At 43.0% G+C, this 19745-nt stretch overlaps 1 protein-coding gene across 3 annotated transcripts in view; it reads right to left on the bottom strand.

Annotated features, from left to right (window-relative positions):
- Nucleotides 1-423: 423 nt before the first annotated feature.
- Nucleotides 424-19745, bottom strand: part of LOC108551134 (FK506-binding protein 2) — a 115134-nt gene continuing 95812 nt past the window's right edge. Inside the window, exons 1-2 of one of the 3 annotated variants that reach the window (XR_001890454.1) lie at nucleotides 972-1172; nucleotides 424-566 (exon numbers count right to left, since the gene is read on the bottom strand). Coding sequence is in view for 2 of the 3 variants with exons in the window: in XM_017905175.1 (XP_017760664.1) it covers nucleotides 554-566 (13 nt within the window). In the remaining variant the exon portion in view is untranslated. Of the gene's footprint in view, nucleotides 567-971; nucleotides 1173-1787; nucleotides 1831-19745 lie in introns of those variants that run through there. The other 2 variants (XM_017905175.1, XM_017905176.1) reach the window with 2 other exon arrangements.

Here is a 19745-nt window from a genome sequence, read left to right as displayed (position 1 = left end):
TATGTCTATCCCCAGCTTTGTGTCCATATTGTTATCCTTGATAACTGGCAAACCAGTACCCATCAGCAGATATTAATAATTCAGAGCAAACATCAAGTGCAGCGAGTATCCGCTTTACGTGATTACATCGAGATCCATTACAGCGTGCTTTGTACAAAATTCAAATTAGCCAATATTTGTAGAAACCATAAATTCACGTAAGTGATATTTCGATCGAAATATGAAACTTCGACGAACGTTATTCGACGTCTGTTTTAAAAAATTTCCTACAATCTTGCGATCTTCGATGACCTTGATTCAGCCTACCTAACATAAAACGACGATTAAGTATTCTTCCACAAAGCGGGTACTCTAGTGTGAAGAACATTGTTAGGGAAATTTTTGCAGGGAAACTATTATACCTCTTGCAGTGAAATTGGCGGAGTTTATTTGTACATATTTCAACGACGTCTTACAATTTTTTGGAACAAAAGAATTTAAAATTAGTGGCACTGTATATTCTCAAACATAGTCGCTTTCAAAAGAGGTCGTCTCACGGTGTCCATGATTCCGGCTATTCTGCTTGTCTGAAATAAAAGAAAAATGTGTAAGTTCTTTCATCGGTATGAATTTGGCTATAGCAGAGAATAAAACGAAAGCAAAAAGTCGCTAACTAAAAAGGTTGCGATACTTTAAAGTTCAATTATCGATTTCTCTACATTTTACTAAACTTCAAAGCCCTAAAAGATACAAAAAAAAAAAAAAAAAAAAAAAAAAAAAAAAAAATTAAAAAATGTGGTTGATTCTAATAGGGGTCATACTCGCACGTGTACTAAATGCATACTTAAAATTATAAGGCAATTAGATTTAAATAGGTTGAGTAAATTTTGAGATATCGTGGACACCGATCTGCAAAACATAGTTTCCGGAGAAATGCCTTTAAAGTTTAGTACATGGATAATAATTATTCATATAACGAAAATCATACTTACAGCTAATCTGCCAGCTTGGAACTATGTGGAGGACCTTCTTCTTACTCGAAAATGTCCTTATTCTGCTGCTCTCTTATCGATTCGAGATCCCTTTACAGCTTCTGTCCAGCAACCTTTCGATTAATCGATCCCATGCTTGTCTCGAGCGTTTGCGTAGCTTGTTGTCCAATGGTTATGGACATTTTGAACAGTAAAGTTAAGATGCTCGAGAAACCTTTATAAAATATATTTACAGCCAGGAATGTCGATATTTCAATGCTTGGTCGTGCATAACGAATATGTTTAGGCGCAAAAGTCCAAACTAACGAATCGAGGGATTCATTATTATTGTGGGCTTCCGTTTAGGGTTCCGTCCCCTGAAAAGGTGAGATGTTCTGGTCACTGTCTAGCTTCTACATAATGTCTTCTTTCCTCTTCTGCAGCTCGCAAAAACACCCATTTATACACCGCTGATGCTGCACTGTGTAAATGTTCGAGACGAGTATAGTACGTGTTGATAGCCAATCCCTGGCTAATATCTATAAGACCGCAAAATAAATTTATTCTTTCTGTTCGAATTCCGAAAAGCCGCATAATAAATAAAATTTTACGATTTACTTCGAATGGATTGTCGATTAAGAGACATGAATCCACAAATTTCAGTCCGCACTTGCACACCGTCCAAATTTTAAATCCAAAGCCGCGATTGCTGTTTCGAGCAAAGCGAATATTACTTTTGCACGTAATGCGAGATGCTATTCTTGAAGAAACAGCAATAAAATTCAAAACGCAGTGGCCGAAATTGCTTGATGCAACAGCGTTGTCATCTGGCCTGTTCTGCAATTTTTCGGCCGACGTACTCGCATGATGGTGTCACGCCCTTCAAACAACAATAACTTCGTTAATTTTAGAAATTCGCACGTGAAGACACAAAAAATAATTTTCGAAAATATATCTCTTAAGAGTATGCCAAAAGAAAAAAGAAAAAAAAAAGAAATTGATTTTTCCAAAAGTTCAGAGTAAAATACCCCCTTAATCATGTGAAATTCTTATTTTTCAGAGAATTTCACAATGTTAACCTCCCCCAAATTAAATTATAAACGCATTAAAATATCGTATAAAAAATAATAATACCTAACTAAAAATCGAAATGATTTTATAATAATCTTCAAACAACTTCCAGTGACCTCAACGTAAAAATACCGAATGATTATGATGATCATTGAACAACGTTGACGTTAGTTCACCTTTCGTGTCGCAAATTGACCCTCTCCCTCCCAATATTCTTCAATTAAATACCACGAGATCTTCGATTTCACGATCAGCATGAATCACCGAAAAGAAATTTCACAATTTTAATCTTGCACTCGCGAAATTCCAAGCTCGCAGAAATTTCAGCGAAGAAGGCAGGAAAAGTTACAGAGGAAAAACAAACGCAAACGAAGGCTCGATGTACCAGTTAATCGATTTTGCCCAACATTTTCCGCTTATTAAGCTTTATACGAGTTTCGCGCGAACGAATTTGCCAGTTACACGCGAAACGGCGCTCGAAGGCTAATTTATCGGAAGTTCGTTAGCCTGATACAATTTCATCCGCGAAAGTTTCGCGCCGCCCCAGTAACCATCCGGGGTCCGACATCTAGCTGTTTCTTACGCGCGAACAATCGTATTACGAGTACGCAGTCGGTCGGGATTCCTTCAGACGCGACTCGTTACCGTCCCGGCGTCGCGACGCCGCCCGGGCAGAATAACGCGGCCCAAGTTTCGAGCATAATTATGTTGCGTAAGGGTAATTACACCGTGCCACGCGGGGAATTTCAAGTTTCCTGCACTCTCGCGCATCCGCGCCGCAATGGCGCGCGCTCATGCATGCAGCGGCAAGAGGAGTATATATCTCGGGAGATTTGCCAAAAGTGACGGTCGTCTGAACGAATGAAAAGAATTTGCGATGGTGTCTGCGTGAGTGGATCACTGGATAAATTTCATGTACGGTTTGCTGGGTGATAATCCTGTCGCAGAAGGGAAGATCAACGAAAGGTAAGTTTGTTTGGATAAATTAAAGAAGCTTTTATATCAGGGTACATTAATTTTTTGATAATTCAATTTTAATCGACGTGCAGATATTTTGGGTACTGGAAGAGTCGAAGATTATAAGGATTTATTGAGGGTGATGGTCATTTGGGAAAATAAAAATAAAATTTGCATTACAGCGATGGACAATAATAAATGTATAAATGGATTGTCGAGTAATTTTTATCAACTGCTGTTTGGATGCTAGGAAGATCGAAGACTGATAAAGAACTGATATTAAGGGGTTGCAGTCATTTGAGTGTAAATAATTTTTGAGAGCCGATCTTTGAGTACTACTGGAAAGGAATAGACGGTAAAAGATTAATTTTCTACGTGAATTACGAAAATTAATAGAATGCAAATTTCTGACACAATATATTAATTCGATATGCAATTTTTCTCAATTTATAACTTTCTTATGCTGATAAATGGAAGGGTTTGAACCACCATGGACAATTTCTCTCGAAGTTCGTGGAAATGTGAAGTTTGAAATTTTATACTATTCGTAAGAAGGCATAGTTAATAAAGTACATGTTTCGAAATGCCATATGATAGGTCAGTAGACAAATAAATAAAAAATATAAATTGTAACGTTCCAGTCGAATTATTCGCCTATGTATCGCCACTTATACGAGAACACACGCGCAGCCACATGCTTCTACGGATAAAAGGAATTATAACATTATCCAAAGCTGCATTATCCTCTATTATCCAATAGTTCTCTTTCAAACCTGTTCCTCGTTACCCACGAAACTCTGCCCCGTTAATTATAATTGTTATACCGTTTCAATGACCATTTCCCTTCTGTTAACCATTTAAAAGCTTCGCAATGAACCAGTCTTGCCCAAAGCTTTTACGGTCTTTCCAGGATAGCTATACCGATTTTCCGTGTGAATTAATTCCTGCATCGCGCGTTATCGGCTATCGACAAACGTTGCGTCAATGTTGAACAACGCCCCGCGAACAAAAGAAATGTTCGCCAGTTCGCCGAAGAACACGAATTTAATGACGCGGGCGGATATCGAATGACATGCATTATCTTCGATACACGTATGCCCGATGTTTCATTCGAGAACACTCGGAATAAGCGCGGCTTGCCAAAATACGCGTAATTAATTACCACGCAACGTGTTACCCGATGTATCGGCTGTCGCGTGGAATTTTCAGCGAGTATTTCCAGCCTGAAAACACGCTTGATTTCCATGGAAAAATAATAATTCTCCACATTGCCACGCGATAATAAAACTACCGCGTTATCGAAGCTGCCGGCTCCCCTGTTTAACGACAAGTAATGAATTTTATAAACATCCGGTCGTCGCGTAAACTGCCTCGTTCAGCCAAATGCTCCAGCTATGGATTTAACCGAAATGTTTCGCTCCGCGAAAATTCCGATTTTTCTCTCCCCGTTCCGCTTAACGGGAACGACAAACTCTCAGAATTCATCGTTCTTCGTTTGTTTCGGTACCTATTCCATTTTAATCAACCTTCCCTCCGTCCACCGAATTTTTTAATATCGATTAATCTCCATTTATACGTTATATGGAATTATTTATCAACGGGGTGGAAACTACGCGACGAATATCCGAATTTTTCGAATATATTACGCTAGTAGTATAGGAATATATTCTGTCGGTGGCGACTGCACGCGAAGCGAAAGCCATTTTGTTATGCATCGACTTTATTTCGCGTCGATTAATTTTCATTTTCACTTTTCGTAGATTTATTTATTATCGTCGACGGGACTACACGATTGCTGGAAAAATTCGAGAACATCAGCTTTTGAATATTCCACGCGCAATTCCATTAACAGCGAGCACACGCGATACAGCCACCGTCTTGTTATTCGTTGAATAGTACAGACCATCGATTAATTTCAATTTACACTGCTATAGCTTTACTTATCATTATCCAATTGGGAAGTTACGCAACGAATATCTCCGCATTTCCAAATATTTTACATTCAATTTCATTAATAAATAATATACACGCGCGAAACGGACGCCATATTGTCAGTCATCGAATTACACTGGTATCGATCAATTTTAATTCGCACCTTTTGTAAATTTATTTGTCACGCAGAGTGTTATATAATCGCTGGAAAGACTGCAGAAGATTAGCCCCCGAATATTCCGCGCGCAATCCATTAGCAGCGAGCGCGCGCGAAACGGCATCCATTTTGTTATGCACCGAATTTATATAGCGTCGATTAATTATAATTTTCATTTTTCGGAGAATCATTTATTATTCACGGGTAGGTCGCACGTCGAATATCCCTGAATTTCTGAATATTTTACACTCGATTTCATTGGTAAGTACCAAACGCGCGCGAAACGGGCGCCATTTTGTTATTCGTCGAATTTCATTAGCATCGATCAATGTTAATTCGCACCTTTCGCAAATTTATTCGCCACACAAATTGTTATATAATCCGTGGACAAGTCGAGAAGATTAGCCCCCGAATATTCCGCGCGCAATTCCATTAGCGGCGAGCGCACGCGAGGCGGCCGCCATTTTGTTGTACATCGCTTTAGATGGCGGAGTGGCAGGCAGATTCGATATTAACTTTCAACTCGGTCGATGGGAAATAAGCACTGGCGCATTTACGACCCGCTATAACAAGAACCTATCCACTCCATCGAACGGTTCTTCCGTGTAACCGAACCCCTGTTTCCCGTCTTCCTGTAATAAACGTCAATCTAACCAAAAAGCACGTTATCGGCGCTGGCCGACGACAGGAAGCCGGGTGCCAGGTTCGACCAATGGGCGCCGCAGATTGAAGCACCACGACCGTTTAATTATTTCATTAACAGGTAACGTTTTACGACCTCTCGACCAGGGCAGACCGCCGTCGGTTTATTACCGTGCCACGTAATTACTAGCCTTTACTATCGTGACAGCGGATCGCATATTGAACTTCCGGCCGATTCCTCCGCTCTCGTTTGTCGTTATCCATCGCGTTTTACACGGCAATTCCGCGAAACGTCAAATCGCACTTAACCACGGCTTAAGGGTGTCTTTTGTCGCGAGGAAGGAACTCGAAAGAAACGAAGAAAGCGTAACACCGAAGGGATTGAACGGTTTCAAGATCGATGCAGCTCCTCTGGAACGTCATTCGATCTGTTGATAGCCGGCCACGTTATTTCTGTCATCCCAGCCGCGTTACTTTATACCGGAATATCGGAATTGTTCCACGAAGCTAAATCTCCGTCTTCTTTCGCAGTTATTTCCATCGGTCGAGGCTAATTGCTCTCGGATCGGATTCGTCAATTTGATGCCGGCTGTTACCACTGAAGATAGGAAATGAGAGAAAAGGAGAATTTTTGTTTGACGAAACGTCGATGAACTGCCATTTTTAGTAGCTCGATTCAGCTGGTAAAATGCAGGTCTAAGCTCTGCAGACTTCGACGACGCGAGTAACTCTCGTTTGTCACTGACTCGTAACCGCGATTGGGAATATCGAAGAATTTGCGAAGGCTGGAGACAGTAATTAATTAATTACACGAGAACTTCTGAATAGGCATAGGCGACCCATAGAGGAGCGTGTTCTTTTAACGCGCTGCTGGCCGGTGAAAAATGGAAAATAATGAAGCCAGGAAGAAAAGGGTTCGAACGACAATGGAGCGGCGGTGAAAAGGGAAAGTCATAATGGAGGAGGGGATGGAAGGACACAATGAGACGGCGGAGAAAAGGAGAAACCGCGACGGAATCACGGAAACGAAGAACCCGCGTTCCAATGGCGAGCAAATATCTCGAAACTAATTTCTACGACGCCATCTTTCCATCGAGCGTGCGTTTCGCTTCGAGACACGGGAAAAGAGACGACAGCCGATCCGATATGGAAGAGAAATGCTATTGCTATCGATAAACACGTTCGTTCGGCATGGCCTGTCTTCGTGTCCGAGTATGGAGGTGAGCTATGATTGTTCGAACGAAAATTGCCGAAGGCTGAAATTGTAAAACGTGATCCTTTCTTACAGATGTTCCGTGTGCCAGTTTTAGGACTTATATCTGCGAGTATTCGATATTTGTACAAATACCAATAACGAGTATATTGTATACAAATGATGACAATTGTAATTGTACGACGAAGACAAATAAAAATAAACTTTTTCATAAACAGCTGTGTACTCTTGAAAATAATTTTGATAAATCTTCCTAAATTTTTCTCCCCAATTTCTATACCCTTTTCTTCCTCCGACTTTTGTTACAAAGATTGGAATTCCCCTTGTATATATTCTCCTTTTAATAATAATAATATTCCAAAGATCCCTATTAACAGAGACCATCGATCTTCCCAGCCCGATATGCCGAAGGTCAAATCGTGTTAATTATTCCGCGAAAAATTACTAGAATCTTTTTAAACAACGCGCGTTATTAATTATAATTATTACAATAATACACGCGTAATTGTATACCGCGATAATTTTACAATAACATATACAGCGCGATAATTCTTTCCTTCAAAATTACCATGAAACGGATATTACATGAATAAAACAAATCCTGGATTTAAAAGGCCCCCATTAAATCGGGCGAGTGTTAATTAGCGATTGCAGCGTTCTCCGTAATGTCCTTTGAAATGCCGATCTACGACCTATTAGTACTAACAACGATAATAATAATAATCGCGCGATCGCTTATCAGCCGCGCTGCAGGATGAAACGATCGGGTTAATAAAATCGCATCGTGATTAAAAAGCGACTAACACGTACGCGGCATGCAAGATTCCCGAGGGTAATTGAACTTTTATACAAACACGGACACGCGGATTCATTGTTCTTTGACACGCAAAGCGCGTGAAGGTTCGGCCATTGAAAAAATATAAAAAGCACGGGACCGGGGGTGCGAAAAATACGTGGAGCCATCCGCGCGCACCGATGGGAAATGGTAAATGTTTCGCTCAATGTTAAAAGCCCTTTTCCCGCCGATCGTCACGGGGAATTCGATGTAATTGGAACTCTGTAAATTATCCGCGTTAACGTGCAAACGACGAGCGCGTAATAAAATTGTGTACCTTGCTTAAAGGGTGTCGATGCACGAATGCGAAAGTTAGGATTACGCGGCTTCGAATATATACATTTTTATATTCTGATGATACGCGAGAAACACGGGTTTATCGCTTCGATAAAAAAAACCGTCCAATTGGTACATTTCATGGGAATATTTCATCGACAGATTTTACTATCGAGCGAGGAGCAGGATTTGAGAGAAGGCTTGATAACGGGGGGTCAAATGTATCTTGAAAAATAATAATATATAGTTACAAGTTATTAATTGGTAACACGAGAAATAATTTTTCGCGGGGAGAGAATGAATACGCGAGCAGGATTTCATTACGGTTTAACAGCAATGCGAAATTGCATTATAGGATAAAAAAGAGTTTCGAAAATTAATCAATGGCTAAATGTACGAACAACAATTTGCCAATTATTGTATTGCGGTAATAGTGGCTGTTAAAAATGAATGAGTTCCTAGAATGTACATAAAATTTTCACACGCTTGGCAGCATGTGTGAAGTGCACGGGTATAAAAAGGGATGCTAAGGGATTAGTTGAGGAGAGTGTCAGAAGAGTGTCAAAAGAGAGTTCTCTAACTCTATTCAGAGTCCTCTGAGTGAGAGTTGCGAGTCGCATAATGAGTTATATTTTATTCGATATAATAAATATTAATAAGAAAAAGGGAAGCTCTATGCTCACTGCACTTATTCCTGCAAATTAAGGGCTCGTCTTAGAATATTTATTAATAATCGTATAATTACATTAAGAATTAAACGACGAATGCCAATACTAAACTCTGTTTCCCAGTATTCCCTAAAATCCCAAATCTCCCAAAATTAATAAACCATACAGATTACTACGATACACACGTCACATTTGCTACCCAACAGGGACAGATAGCTCCCTTTAAGCACGCATTCGCGAATTACACGAACTAGAGTTTCATCAGTCAAGGTCGAAAGAGCAGGGTGGAAGGAAAGATGGAAAAAGGCGAGACACGTGCAAGATCCTGACGTGCGACGAATGAACATCCCTCTCGTCCAAGAAGGAGGGAGGAAGACAAAGTCAAAGAGACGAAGAAAACATGGCGGAGCAAGAAACAATTGCTCCGGGACAGTTGACCGCGAGGGCGAGGTGGAAGAAATTCCGAGGATCAACCCCTCGCCCGAGTCCTCGGCCTGGGATATCCTTTCGCGTATGGGAAAGTTTTCGTATAGCGGCACGCTGTTTAAATATTCAAATGGAAGCATCGCCAGCAGCTGCTATACGCGGGATATTGCCAGTTTGCGAACCTCCTCGCACACCCCAACGCGAGTCCTGCGAGACGCTGCGTGTTTTTCACGCGAAACTTTCGAAACTGCTCCTCGACACGCTGTGTTTTACGCGGATCGACCCGTCATATCCGCCAATCGATGTTAATAATGCACACCTCGAGATTAGACGCGATACAAGAGCGTCACTGATGCCTATGCGCGAAAATGGCGACGCGTTTTGGGATGATAAGCGAGGGAACTAGCTGGCTGGTTGGTTCGCGTGATGGATGTAAACAGCGCTTCGAAAATGGAAATAAATTGGTATTTATGGTTTCGAGGGGAGGTCGGAACTAACTGTGTTTGCGGGCATGCATTACGGTTAAGTATGAAGTACGAGTTTTGACGTGGCAGATTCTTATGGCAGGGGTGAACGAGACCCCAAGTTTAGGCCAGTTCGCGCAGCGAGGGTGAATGCGAGTATTAGGACCAGAGTTTTGGCGAATATGGAAAAGAGAGGTGAGAATTATCGAGTGTAAATAAGAGATTTATACCAGTCTTATTTGTCATCGATCGAGTGTGCAATGACGAGCGAAAATACTTTGTCCTCGGGGTCCATCGTGGCTCGAATCTATTCTAATTTTAATTAGCTTCGAATCTATTCGATATATCGAAGCGTTGAAAATAGTTAGAAAATTAAATTAAATTCTTCTTCGTGAAATAATATCGGAAAATCCTTATTCCATAGGGACCCGGTTGCGTTTTCGGAATTACCGAATCGGCACTCTTAATAATTCAGAAAATTCTGGATTCTTGGCTACCTAATGAATTTTAATTATTTATTTCAGTATGTATTAAATTCTGGAAATGATTAAATTCGACGCCTTATCTAGGACATTCGGGAAATTTCAATTTCCTCGTGCACCATCGTGCAGGAGAGACTGTACATCCCATAATAATGTCAACAGAATTCCTAAGCAAATAAACTCGTTTATCCGCTTACTTAGTTTCTTTTACGATTCATTTATCCCTTATAATTAATTTGATTCCTTGCTTATGCACCTAACTCTAACCTGTACTAAAGGGTGACTCCCCTAAATAAATACAAAAATAAATCATCTACTAAATTACTTCGAATAACAATTTCCTTTATTTGCAATTGCATTTCCCCGCGAAGATTTTGAATGAACCGTGCAATAATTATTATCCATAGTTACTCTTAGACCCTCTTCAACCGCGAACTGCTGCACGGGACTCTCTTCTCTTTGAATTTCGCGGGAACGAATCGCGGCACCATAAACGTTAAAGAGAACAGCCGGGAAGTGGCATTCTCGAATTATTCTCGACGAATCGCGAAAGCGGGTGCATTGATAAGAACCCTGGACGCGGAAGGGGGATGGAAAAAGTGTGTCGAAAAAGCAAGCTTACCCGTGGCTGTGCACGATGCAACAGCTCGGGAAATGAAAGCGTCGTTAACGATGGGAGTGCCGTGCTTTTAAAAACGCCAATGCGCTCGACCTAATTCTCCCCTTATTCACCGTAAACCCGTTGTTCCCCTCCCCCCTTTAATTAGAACTGTTTGAGTCTGCGAATGACATCGACGAGATTTACGGTGCGCCGGTGTTTATGGTGCGGCACGCCACTCACCGGCTTCCGATGCACTTCTACGCGAAACATGGAGACAGTTCGGATAAATCCGTGCTTTTGTGTTCTATCGTGCGTAATTTCCATCGTTCCTCTCGGTTTTTATTGCGTCGTATTTACGTACTCGTACGCGAGTCTCGTTCCGCGATATCGGATGGCGATTTACACGCGCTTGGCGACGAGTGAAAAATTTTAAAAATTTCCAGGGTTCTCGGGGCACCTTAAAATTTCACGCCTGATTAATTTTCTGGGAGCAAGTATAATTATTCTCGTGTCACATTGTGAGTAATATTCGTAATGCTGGAATTATCGAAAGGGTCGTAAAGACGAGTTTAACGCCTTCTCTGTATTAAAAATTAACGTGTTAATTTTTGTTCAGATGTTGAAATGTACAGTTGACTGATTGATCGATAATAGTAATTGACGCACAATGGGTGAGGAAACATCGGTGCACGAGAAGTAGTTCGTAGTTGGTTAATTACGAATTGTATACTGACAATAAGACACCCGGCTGATGAATGCAACGGTTGTACTACTGAAACAGTAGTCGCGTAAGTAGCTTAAGTCTGTTTTCAGGCAGGCGTATACAACTAACAGCCAACATTGCGTATTACGAAGACGCAAAAACTCCAACCCACTTGGTTACTCGCTCTGACAATTCAGACATTAAAGCGGCCAGAAAATCCCTTAAAATACGGACAGGCTTTTCAAACAAAACTCGGCAACACCATTTTCACTTTACCGTCCACCTCTTAATACCTTTCAAACAAACAGTCTATTATTACGCCAATTTATTTTTATTATATCCTTTCGTTACTTCTGTGCAAGTAACATTCAAACAGAATAATTAATACCAGGAAGATTAAACGATGCGATTATAACAAGTATCGTTGTGTGTGCATTTGCAAAATACCTGAGATTGGAATAATTTTATAGTTGCAACATTTGTTTATATGTAAGATACAAATGTTGCAATATGGAAGAATTCTAATTCCAAACATTTCTAACTCCGGAACTCTAAAGTTCCATGCCCTAAAATTTGAAATCTTAAAATTCGGAGTCCCAAAATTCCACATCCCAGGATTCTGTATCCTAATACTTTGAATCTTAAAATTGTAAATTCCAAAAATTCCGAATCCTAAAATTCTAAATTTCAAAATTCCATATCCGAAATCTGAAAATTCCAAAAATCCGCTACCCATACGCCATATATTATAAATTTGGGACGTTCATGGGGGAGTGCGCGAAAAGAAAGTTCGCACGCTTCGTTCACCCCGACGAATTCATTTCGCTCGAAATCCTAGTAACAATGAGGCCTCGCTGTACGCACGCTACCGCCATTAATTTTGCGATTAAACGAGTGACGATCTTCCGAGCAAAGTCGACGTGGGGCAGGGGTTGAAACAATGTTGGGCAGTGCCGGAGAAATATTGAGAAAGAGGGGAAGGATGAACGGAGAACCAGTCGAGTCCCTCCGCGATGGCATCTGCATACATCAGCGCGCACAGGTGGACCGTGTATCGCTGCCGCAGAAAACATAAATCGTGCAGTGCGTGGTCGAAGGAGGAAAGTCAAGCCGTGGACAAAGCGGAATGGAAGAGAAAAAGGAAAAAATGGGAGAGAAAAAGAATCCAAGCCGTTTCGTTTCGTCGAATACCATTTGCTTTGTATATCGAAAGTTCGTACCTATCGACTCAGCCTAACTTTTCGAGATTTCTTTCGACACATTCGATTTTGAATTCACGTATTTCTATTATCATAAGTTTCGATTAGATTCGAGACTTCGAACATGATTTTTATAGTTACAGAAAAATATTATTTCTGACAGCGCGCGACTTGAAATTATTATATCGACACGAAATTATTCCATCTTAAGATAATCTCGGCTAGCCATTCGACTGATATTATCCGTATAAATCCCCAAATTTCCGTCTAATTTGATTGCGAATACAATAGAAATATAGCAGCTAATTGAATAATTAAATTCATTTCCAATGCACAAGTTTGAAGATTAAATTATAGGACGACATCGGAACAACCTTTCAGGGAAATTGAATCGAGTGAAATTCTTCCTATTTTAACACCAGCATAATCAACGGGTATTCTTCATACAGAGACAGACACTTTCAAAGCGGCGTTTCATGTTTTAGCAAACTGCAACGGAATCGTCGGAAGGAAAAAGATGGCCTTAATTATAGCGGACAACAAAAAGCCGCGGAGCATCGTTATCGCGGCACGAAAATGAACAATTAACCACTCATATAATACGATACAACCGAGCCGGACAGAAAAACTCGCATAACGACGTTAAAATAATCCACGGGTCAAAGTAACTTTTACGATCGTTCTTACGACTCGCTTCCATTTGTCCCCGGACTGCGGGTCGTTACAATTCAAGAACAAAGAATTAAGAGGGGCAAAGGGAACTGCGAAGGAAAAGGAAACCGAGGAAGAAAGGCGGAAGGGGTGGAAACGGGGGGGGGGAGCGTTACGAAATACGATCTTCTGGGGGATGAAGCGGTAAGGAATAAGAAGGAAGAAGAAGAAAAAATCGCTATCAAAGAATTCCGTTCTCCAGGCCCATCCGTTGGCCGTCCTTCGACTATCCTTGTTAACATATCAAAGAGCCTGCAGCGATATTTAAATTTATTCCTCCCACCTCGCCCGTTTACGGTATACAACCCCCTTTCGATGCTCTTACGTATCGAAAGCACGCTACGAGCATCCATGGCTGGGTATATTCATGGGAGGATGGCCAGGACGTTCGAGCTTTTCATAAAGAGCCAAACGGCTTCGGCGTGTTTCGGCCGAAAGCTCGTTTCTCTCGCGGAACCCACCCTCAACCCCCATATCGTACCACCCGTTACCCCGCCGTGTACGTGTATGTGCGTGTGCCCGTGTGTGCGGATCGGCTGAAACGGACCAGGTGCATTTTTCCATTGTCCTCGAGCGCATGATAGATTGGCTGGAAACGAGGGCAAGTGTTCTATCTCGTGTATTCCCTTTTTTCCAGACTCGGATAAAGTGCTTCGCATATCTCGGAAATATTTTTGAAACCATGGACTTTTTTCCACCCCTTCGAGGACTGTTCTTTCAATGGACCAAGTTTGGCAGGGCAGAAGTACTCTGCTTTGCATTGACATCGAGGCGTGTGTGGTCTGACTCGGGATGTACTGGATGATGAAGAAAGAGGATCTTCTAAGGAGGGGACATTTTCATTTTTCTTTTCCTCTTTCTCTGGAAAGAGCGTGTGTTCCGATATTTCTCGGCAACTTTAATATTCGCCTAATAAGCTTCAGCAATGAGAAGCATTCTGAAACTAAAAGTTGCGCAAATATACCCGCGCTTATATTACATGTAGCTTTAATCTATTTTTTGAGTCCATTAATGGAAACGAAATTATTCTCATTGTCTGCATAGTGCGACGAATTAATTTATAATATCTCCGCAAAATGGAATTATATCTCTCTGTGAATTTTAACGGAGGCGCGCGAATGATTAAAAGCCAGCTGGATTCGATAAACGGTTAACAAAAATTTTCGCCACTAAAATAAAAGTAAAAATGAAAAATCTATGCTGCCTCGAAACCACGAACCTCCAATTATACCTCACATTCCCTGAACTCCAATCAATTAGAGTTCCGACCACCCTTAGGTATAAATCAATTAGAAGCCTCTTCCGTTAAATCTTGGAACAAAAATCGAGTCGCGGCAAGGGAAGGAAAAATCGCGGGAAATTGCATTTCGATCGGTCGTTAATTACCACTCGAACGAGGTAGAAATTTGAAAAGCTGCGGAAGGGGGTGGAGCGCTGGGAGACATCGACGTGGAATAATTAACGCGAGTCGGTGTGGTCCAGCTACGCGTTAAACAGGTTATATCTCTTACACTCGGGGCGTTGTTACATCATTTTTAACGCGAAGAACAGCGCGGACTTCCTTAAGGGACCGACGACGGTTCGCCGGCGTTCCTCGCGGCAAGAAACGACCGGCAACGCGGGATTTACTGCGCCATTAAACGTCGCGCACAATGCCGGCCAGCCAATAACGCCACGCGGTACACGGGCCATCAAGCTTTCCGCCTTTCCGCCGCGAAACTTCGAAAATATTCCCGCGACCGCTGACGCGACGCCTCGGGACGATTCCACTGTCAGCGTCAAACGCCCGTAAATTTCCTCGCTCGTGTAATATCGTATAAATCGCGTTACCGTTCAAAGCTGATTCGAGATCGCGACAGCAATGGCGGCGCGATAGACGCGGGCTGCGCAGAACCGTAGAGCGAACTCGCGGCTTCCGATTAAAATTCTGATTCTGTCGTTGCGAGGCGTCGTTGCGTTTCACGCGATTAGAATAATGGCCGCCGTTACGAGGACGTTCTTTGCAGCGAGTGGCTGCTGGAACTGCAGTGGAACCATGGGTGTTTTGTTGGGGTGCCGCGTGGAATATTTTGTTGCCGGTATTATACCTCCGCGGAGGCTCATGTTCATTCGAGTAAATTTCCACCGGCGAATGCGCGCGACGGTTAATTCTGCGAAAGCGACTCCGAGGAAAGTTCTCAAGATTTACGATCGATATCGGACTTAAAGTAACGTAACCATTTTATTTCTCGGGGCGATATTACAAATATCGTCGATTTATGACGGAAAGACAGGTTTGGGGTTAACGGGTTCAGAGATCGCCATTGATCGTGGCGTTTAACCCTCGTTGACGAGAAATAAATGACGAGACGTCACTGAAATAAATCACACGTGTTCTTCGATCGTTTCAAAGCGGACCAAAAAATAATATGATCGGGACTCTACTGTAAAATGATCTACCATTAAAAAATGTAGTACTACTTAGAAATGGCAGCGAGCAAGGTGAATTCTTCGCACGAGATCGGTGACATAGACGACAAGCGAGATGGAAAGGACGAATCTCGAGAGGGAATAATGGAATCTTATTCGTAAGTAATTACGTAGCGGGATGTCTGTGCAAATGTCGCGTCAGTTTAATTTTAACGCGCAAGAAGTAGCACGAAAGGGAACAATTTGCGATTCCATACCCGCGCTGGTAACCAAAGAGACCTTCCGTTAGTTTCCGTTCTCGTAAGTCCCCCAATGACACTAGATTTCTTTAAATAGAAACGATCCCTTAGAAATCAATTCGCTCTTAGTACGGCAACCATAGAATCACTTGGCTAAGTAGTTTTCCTTCGAGAGCCCGCCTAAATGCATCCCTTTCATCCCCTTTCTCTTCGATTCTTCCTTTATTTCCTTTGAGGACAGCTGTCGCGTTGAGCGAAATCAGCGAGGAATTAAATTTCCCTGATTTCCAGACGAATCCAGTCGTGTGAAGAGGCCTGGCGAATCGATAATAAATCGCAATAAACATCGTTAATGCACCGCCGACTAAGAACACCGTCCATTCCTGCGACGTTATAACGATCTCCTTCGAGGAAACGCCTCCTCCTTCAGGCCGTCGTAAACATCTCGACTTCTTTTAATACCCTCCGCCCGCGGAAAGTCGTCGGAAGCTTTTAAAGAAAATCGTTCCTCGATAATTTCCAAGCACTCCTCGGAAAGGCGTCCACGACGACCCCGAAAAACTTCTTTCGTCGCTGATCCGAGATGGACGGCGGCCCGTCGGGGGGAGAACAATTCGCGCAGAGACATTTTCATGGAGACGTGCTTGTCCAGGGACGTGGTAAAAATGGCGGTGGCACGGGGGGAAATAAGCGACGTCGGTGACGACTGGTCGATCTCGATGGCGTCGCCGGCGAAGAGCAATGTAACGCGTGGCGGGCAGCGAACGGGGTAGGCGAGATGGCGAGAGGGCGAGAGGGTGGCGTAACTTATCGAGTTTTCCGGTAATTAAGTTGAAAATAGCTTTCATTCGCCGTACACCGGGCCACGGTTTGACGTTTCACCCGGCTGAATAATTCCTTCGATTCCCGCGACGCGTCGGACAAATTGCGTGCCGGGATTTAAAACGTCCCGCTGTGTATCGCGAGGCGAACGTCACGCTTCACGACACCCTTCAAGCCTCCTTTCTTCTCTCTTTTCCTCTCCTTTCTTCCCTCTGTCCCTCCCTTTCTCTCTCTCTTTCAATCAATATTGGGAGGAAAACAATCATTCGTGGCGCTCGCCATGCCGGACCGGTTTTACACCTGTCCGGGAAACCGTGCGCCTGGAAAATCGGCGCCGAATTTGTTAGCCCGGTCTGGATACGGCGATGAATTCATTATTCGATTTACCTTTGCCAAACAAGAGGACCGACGGACGCCGGCAAAGGAAAGAGCTATTAACGAGCGGCAATAACGAGCCGAGTTCTCCGGCTTTTCCGACCGCGGCCACCCCCGCGCGTCGGCGGGAAAATTCGATTGAAGCATAGTTTTGTTAGTAATTATACCAGCTACACGGCGGTTGATAACGAACTTCGCGTTAACGTAATGAGTTCCGAATGATTCCCGGGGGTACGTGCGGCAAGTTGCGGAAAATTCGCGGGAGCCGGGCTGGTCTGCGCGAGACGAGACGAGACGAGACGGAATCATCCCCTAGGAGATGGAAGGAATTTTAAGTCGCGGAGCATCGCGCGCTCGTGCAACCCTCTCTCAGCCTCTTCGAGAGACGGCTTTGTACGTCTCGAATCAGACGTCACGCGGAAACATGACAGACGCGTCGGGGGTTGAAGCTTTTGGACCTGGTCAAAGCACACTTGTCGGGACTTGTGTAAGTATGGCAAGTGGACGGATAATTGGCGGAAGAGTTGCGAACGGTAACAAGGATTTATTTAGATCGGATCATGCACCAAGAGTTTCCAGAAACGTTTCCTGTTTAATTTTCCGTCCCGAGAGTGGTTTCGGTGAATCGTAACAACCTAACTAGGATGTTGAAAATATTCTAGACTAGTGTATAGCCTTTGCAGTCTACAGGCACTACGACATTGTTACGCCGAGATTTATCATTTGGCTTTGCTTTCGCCAAAATGGAAAATGCGAGTAAGGCTATTTATAAAGAAATTTAATAATTTCTGAGTGCTTTTCGCTGGTAGAATCTGCTTGGAGTTGATTATCTTGCGAGTTTGTTACGTTAGATCATTCCACCAGAGACGAACCAGAGAGGGATACTTGATTATGAAGATGATAGGGTAAAACAGGTACACAGGCTGTGTATTTTTACTGTGTGTATAGAGTTCACGAAACAATCCTGACGACGCGATTGTTGGCTGAAATACCACTACTGAGATAATATCAACTCGATGTTGGTGGATCTGTCTAGAACAATAGCAAGGCGAGTGTCTCCACGGGAAAACCCAGAGACCAAGGAAACATAAGCACCAAGAATTTATTACCTACTACCTGGATCCTCGCGAAATACTTTGTAGTGGGACCCAGGATCAGAGGGTACTAGAGTCTGAAGACCTGGGACTCCAGTGTGATCCACAATGGGTCTAACTATCGCTAAATCTGAGGATCATTGAGCCTAGGATTTTTTCTAGGATTTCGAAACGACTCTTATCTAATCCCATAACTCCTAAACTTAACCTACAGCTTAAAAGTTCAAATTTCACTTAGCAAAATCTTCAAACAGTCTATGTGTTTGTCGCAACCTCTCGATAGTTAGAGAGCATACTTCGTTCTCATTTTTCTTTCTCCCCGTGTTTTTCCTTTAATCAGTAAGCAGTTGATTCGTGACTTTGCGTGATTTCTCTTCGTGAAAAGAAAGTATACTACGAGGATAAACATCGTACGGGAGTAGTTATGCGGATTAAGAATTACATAAAGAACCAGGTTAGGTTAAGCACTCTATATGGCGTGTACGCAATACGAAACTCTGAAAATTCCGCGTACACGATTTTTAAATATTCCCTTTTATCGACTGTACCTGAGATTACCCATTCTCTACCAAGGTTGCCCCAAATCATCGCTAACCACTCGAATATCCTCGACGTCGTCGGGATTCCGCGAAATTGCCATGAAAGGGGCCAACTATTCGCGAGGAGCGTGGGTCCCGCGCACGCGGAGAAATATTTCCGATATGAACGAAGGTACCATTTCCGAGGTATTCCGGTGCAAGCTAAATTGCATTTGCAAAGCGTCTACCGGCTGTTATGCCGTCGTAGCAGGAAAAAGGGAACTCGCAGGCGTGCTTCGTTCAGGTCTGACATACGTGTTCCACGTGACTCTGTCGTCGTCGCAGCGAGATCTGCAAGTCGGACGTGAATATTGCGTCGCGACGCCACGTCTGACGCGCGTCACAAAGCGACCGTTCGGGGTTCGGCCGTACGTCAGAAATACTTATCATCGCCTCACCCTCGCAAGCGGTCTCGAGCGAGTCACGCACGACTTCGCGCTGCAACTTCGAGGCTGAGGTATCGTCTCGAGCTAGCTATTAACCGCTCCGCACCGCGTATACCCAACTGCTGACGTTTGTTTGCCGCGAACGCGCGTGTGTACGACCAAGGAACGTTATTACTCACGCGAGCCTGGAGTCTGGACTATCCTGTACAGTTCTAACCTTCCACTTCCTAGTTACGATTGGGAATTCGTTGTGGATTCTTTCGAATGTATCAGCATTGAATCTAATTTTATTCGGAGATATTTGTTCAATTGTTTTCGAATGATCCGTCAAGCTGATATATTGGCGAGTTTCCATGTAACTACAGTGCTACATGATAATAAAGATAACGTTGATCTTATAGTTGGCTATTCTATACATCGAAATGTCTAGCAATGAAAGAACTGTTCTACCCAACGAGTATCGTTCGAATCACGGAAGAACGTCCACCGAAAACGTGAAATCCAACGCAGCTAGCACTCGATCACACCCGTTGTCTGGCGAACCAGGCCATATTT

Source organism: Eufriesea mexicana, unplaced genomic scaffold, assembly GCF_001483705.2.
Source record: "Eufriesea mexicana isolate 0111107269 unplaced genomic scaffold, ASM148370v2 scaffold3738, whole genome shotgun sequence".
NCBI classification, from domain to species: Eukaryota; Metazoa; Arthropoda; class Insecta; order Hymenoptera; family Apidae; genus Eufriesea; species Eufriesea mexicana.
The sequence above is the reverse complement of the archived record's forward strand: the minus strand, read 5'-3'. Positions and strand labels throughout refer to the sequence as shown.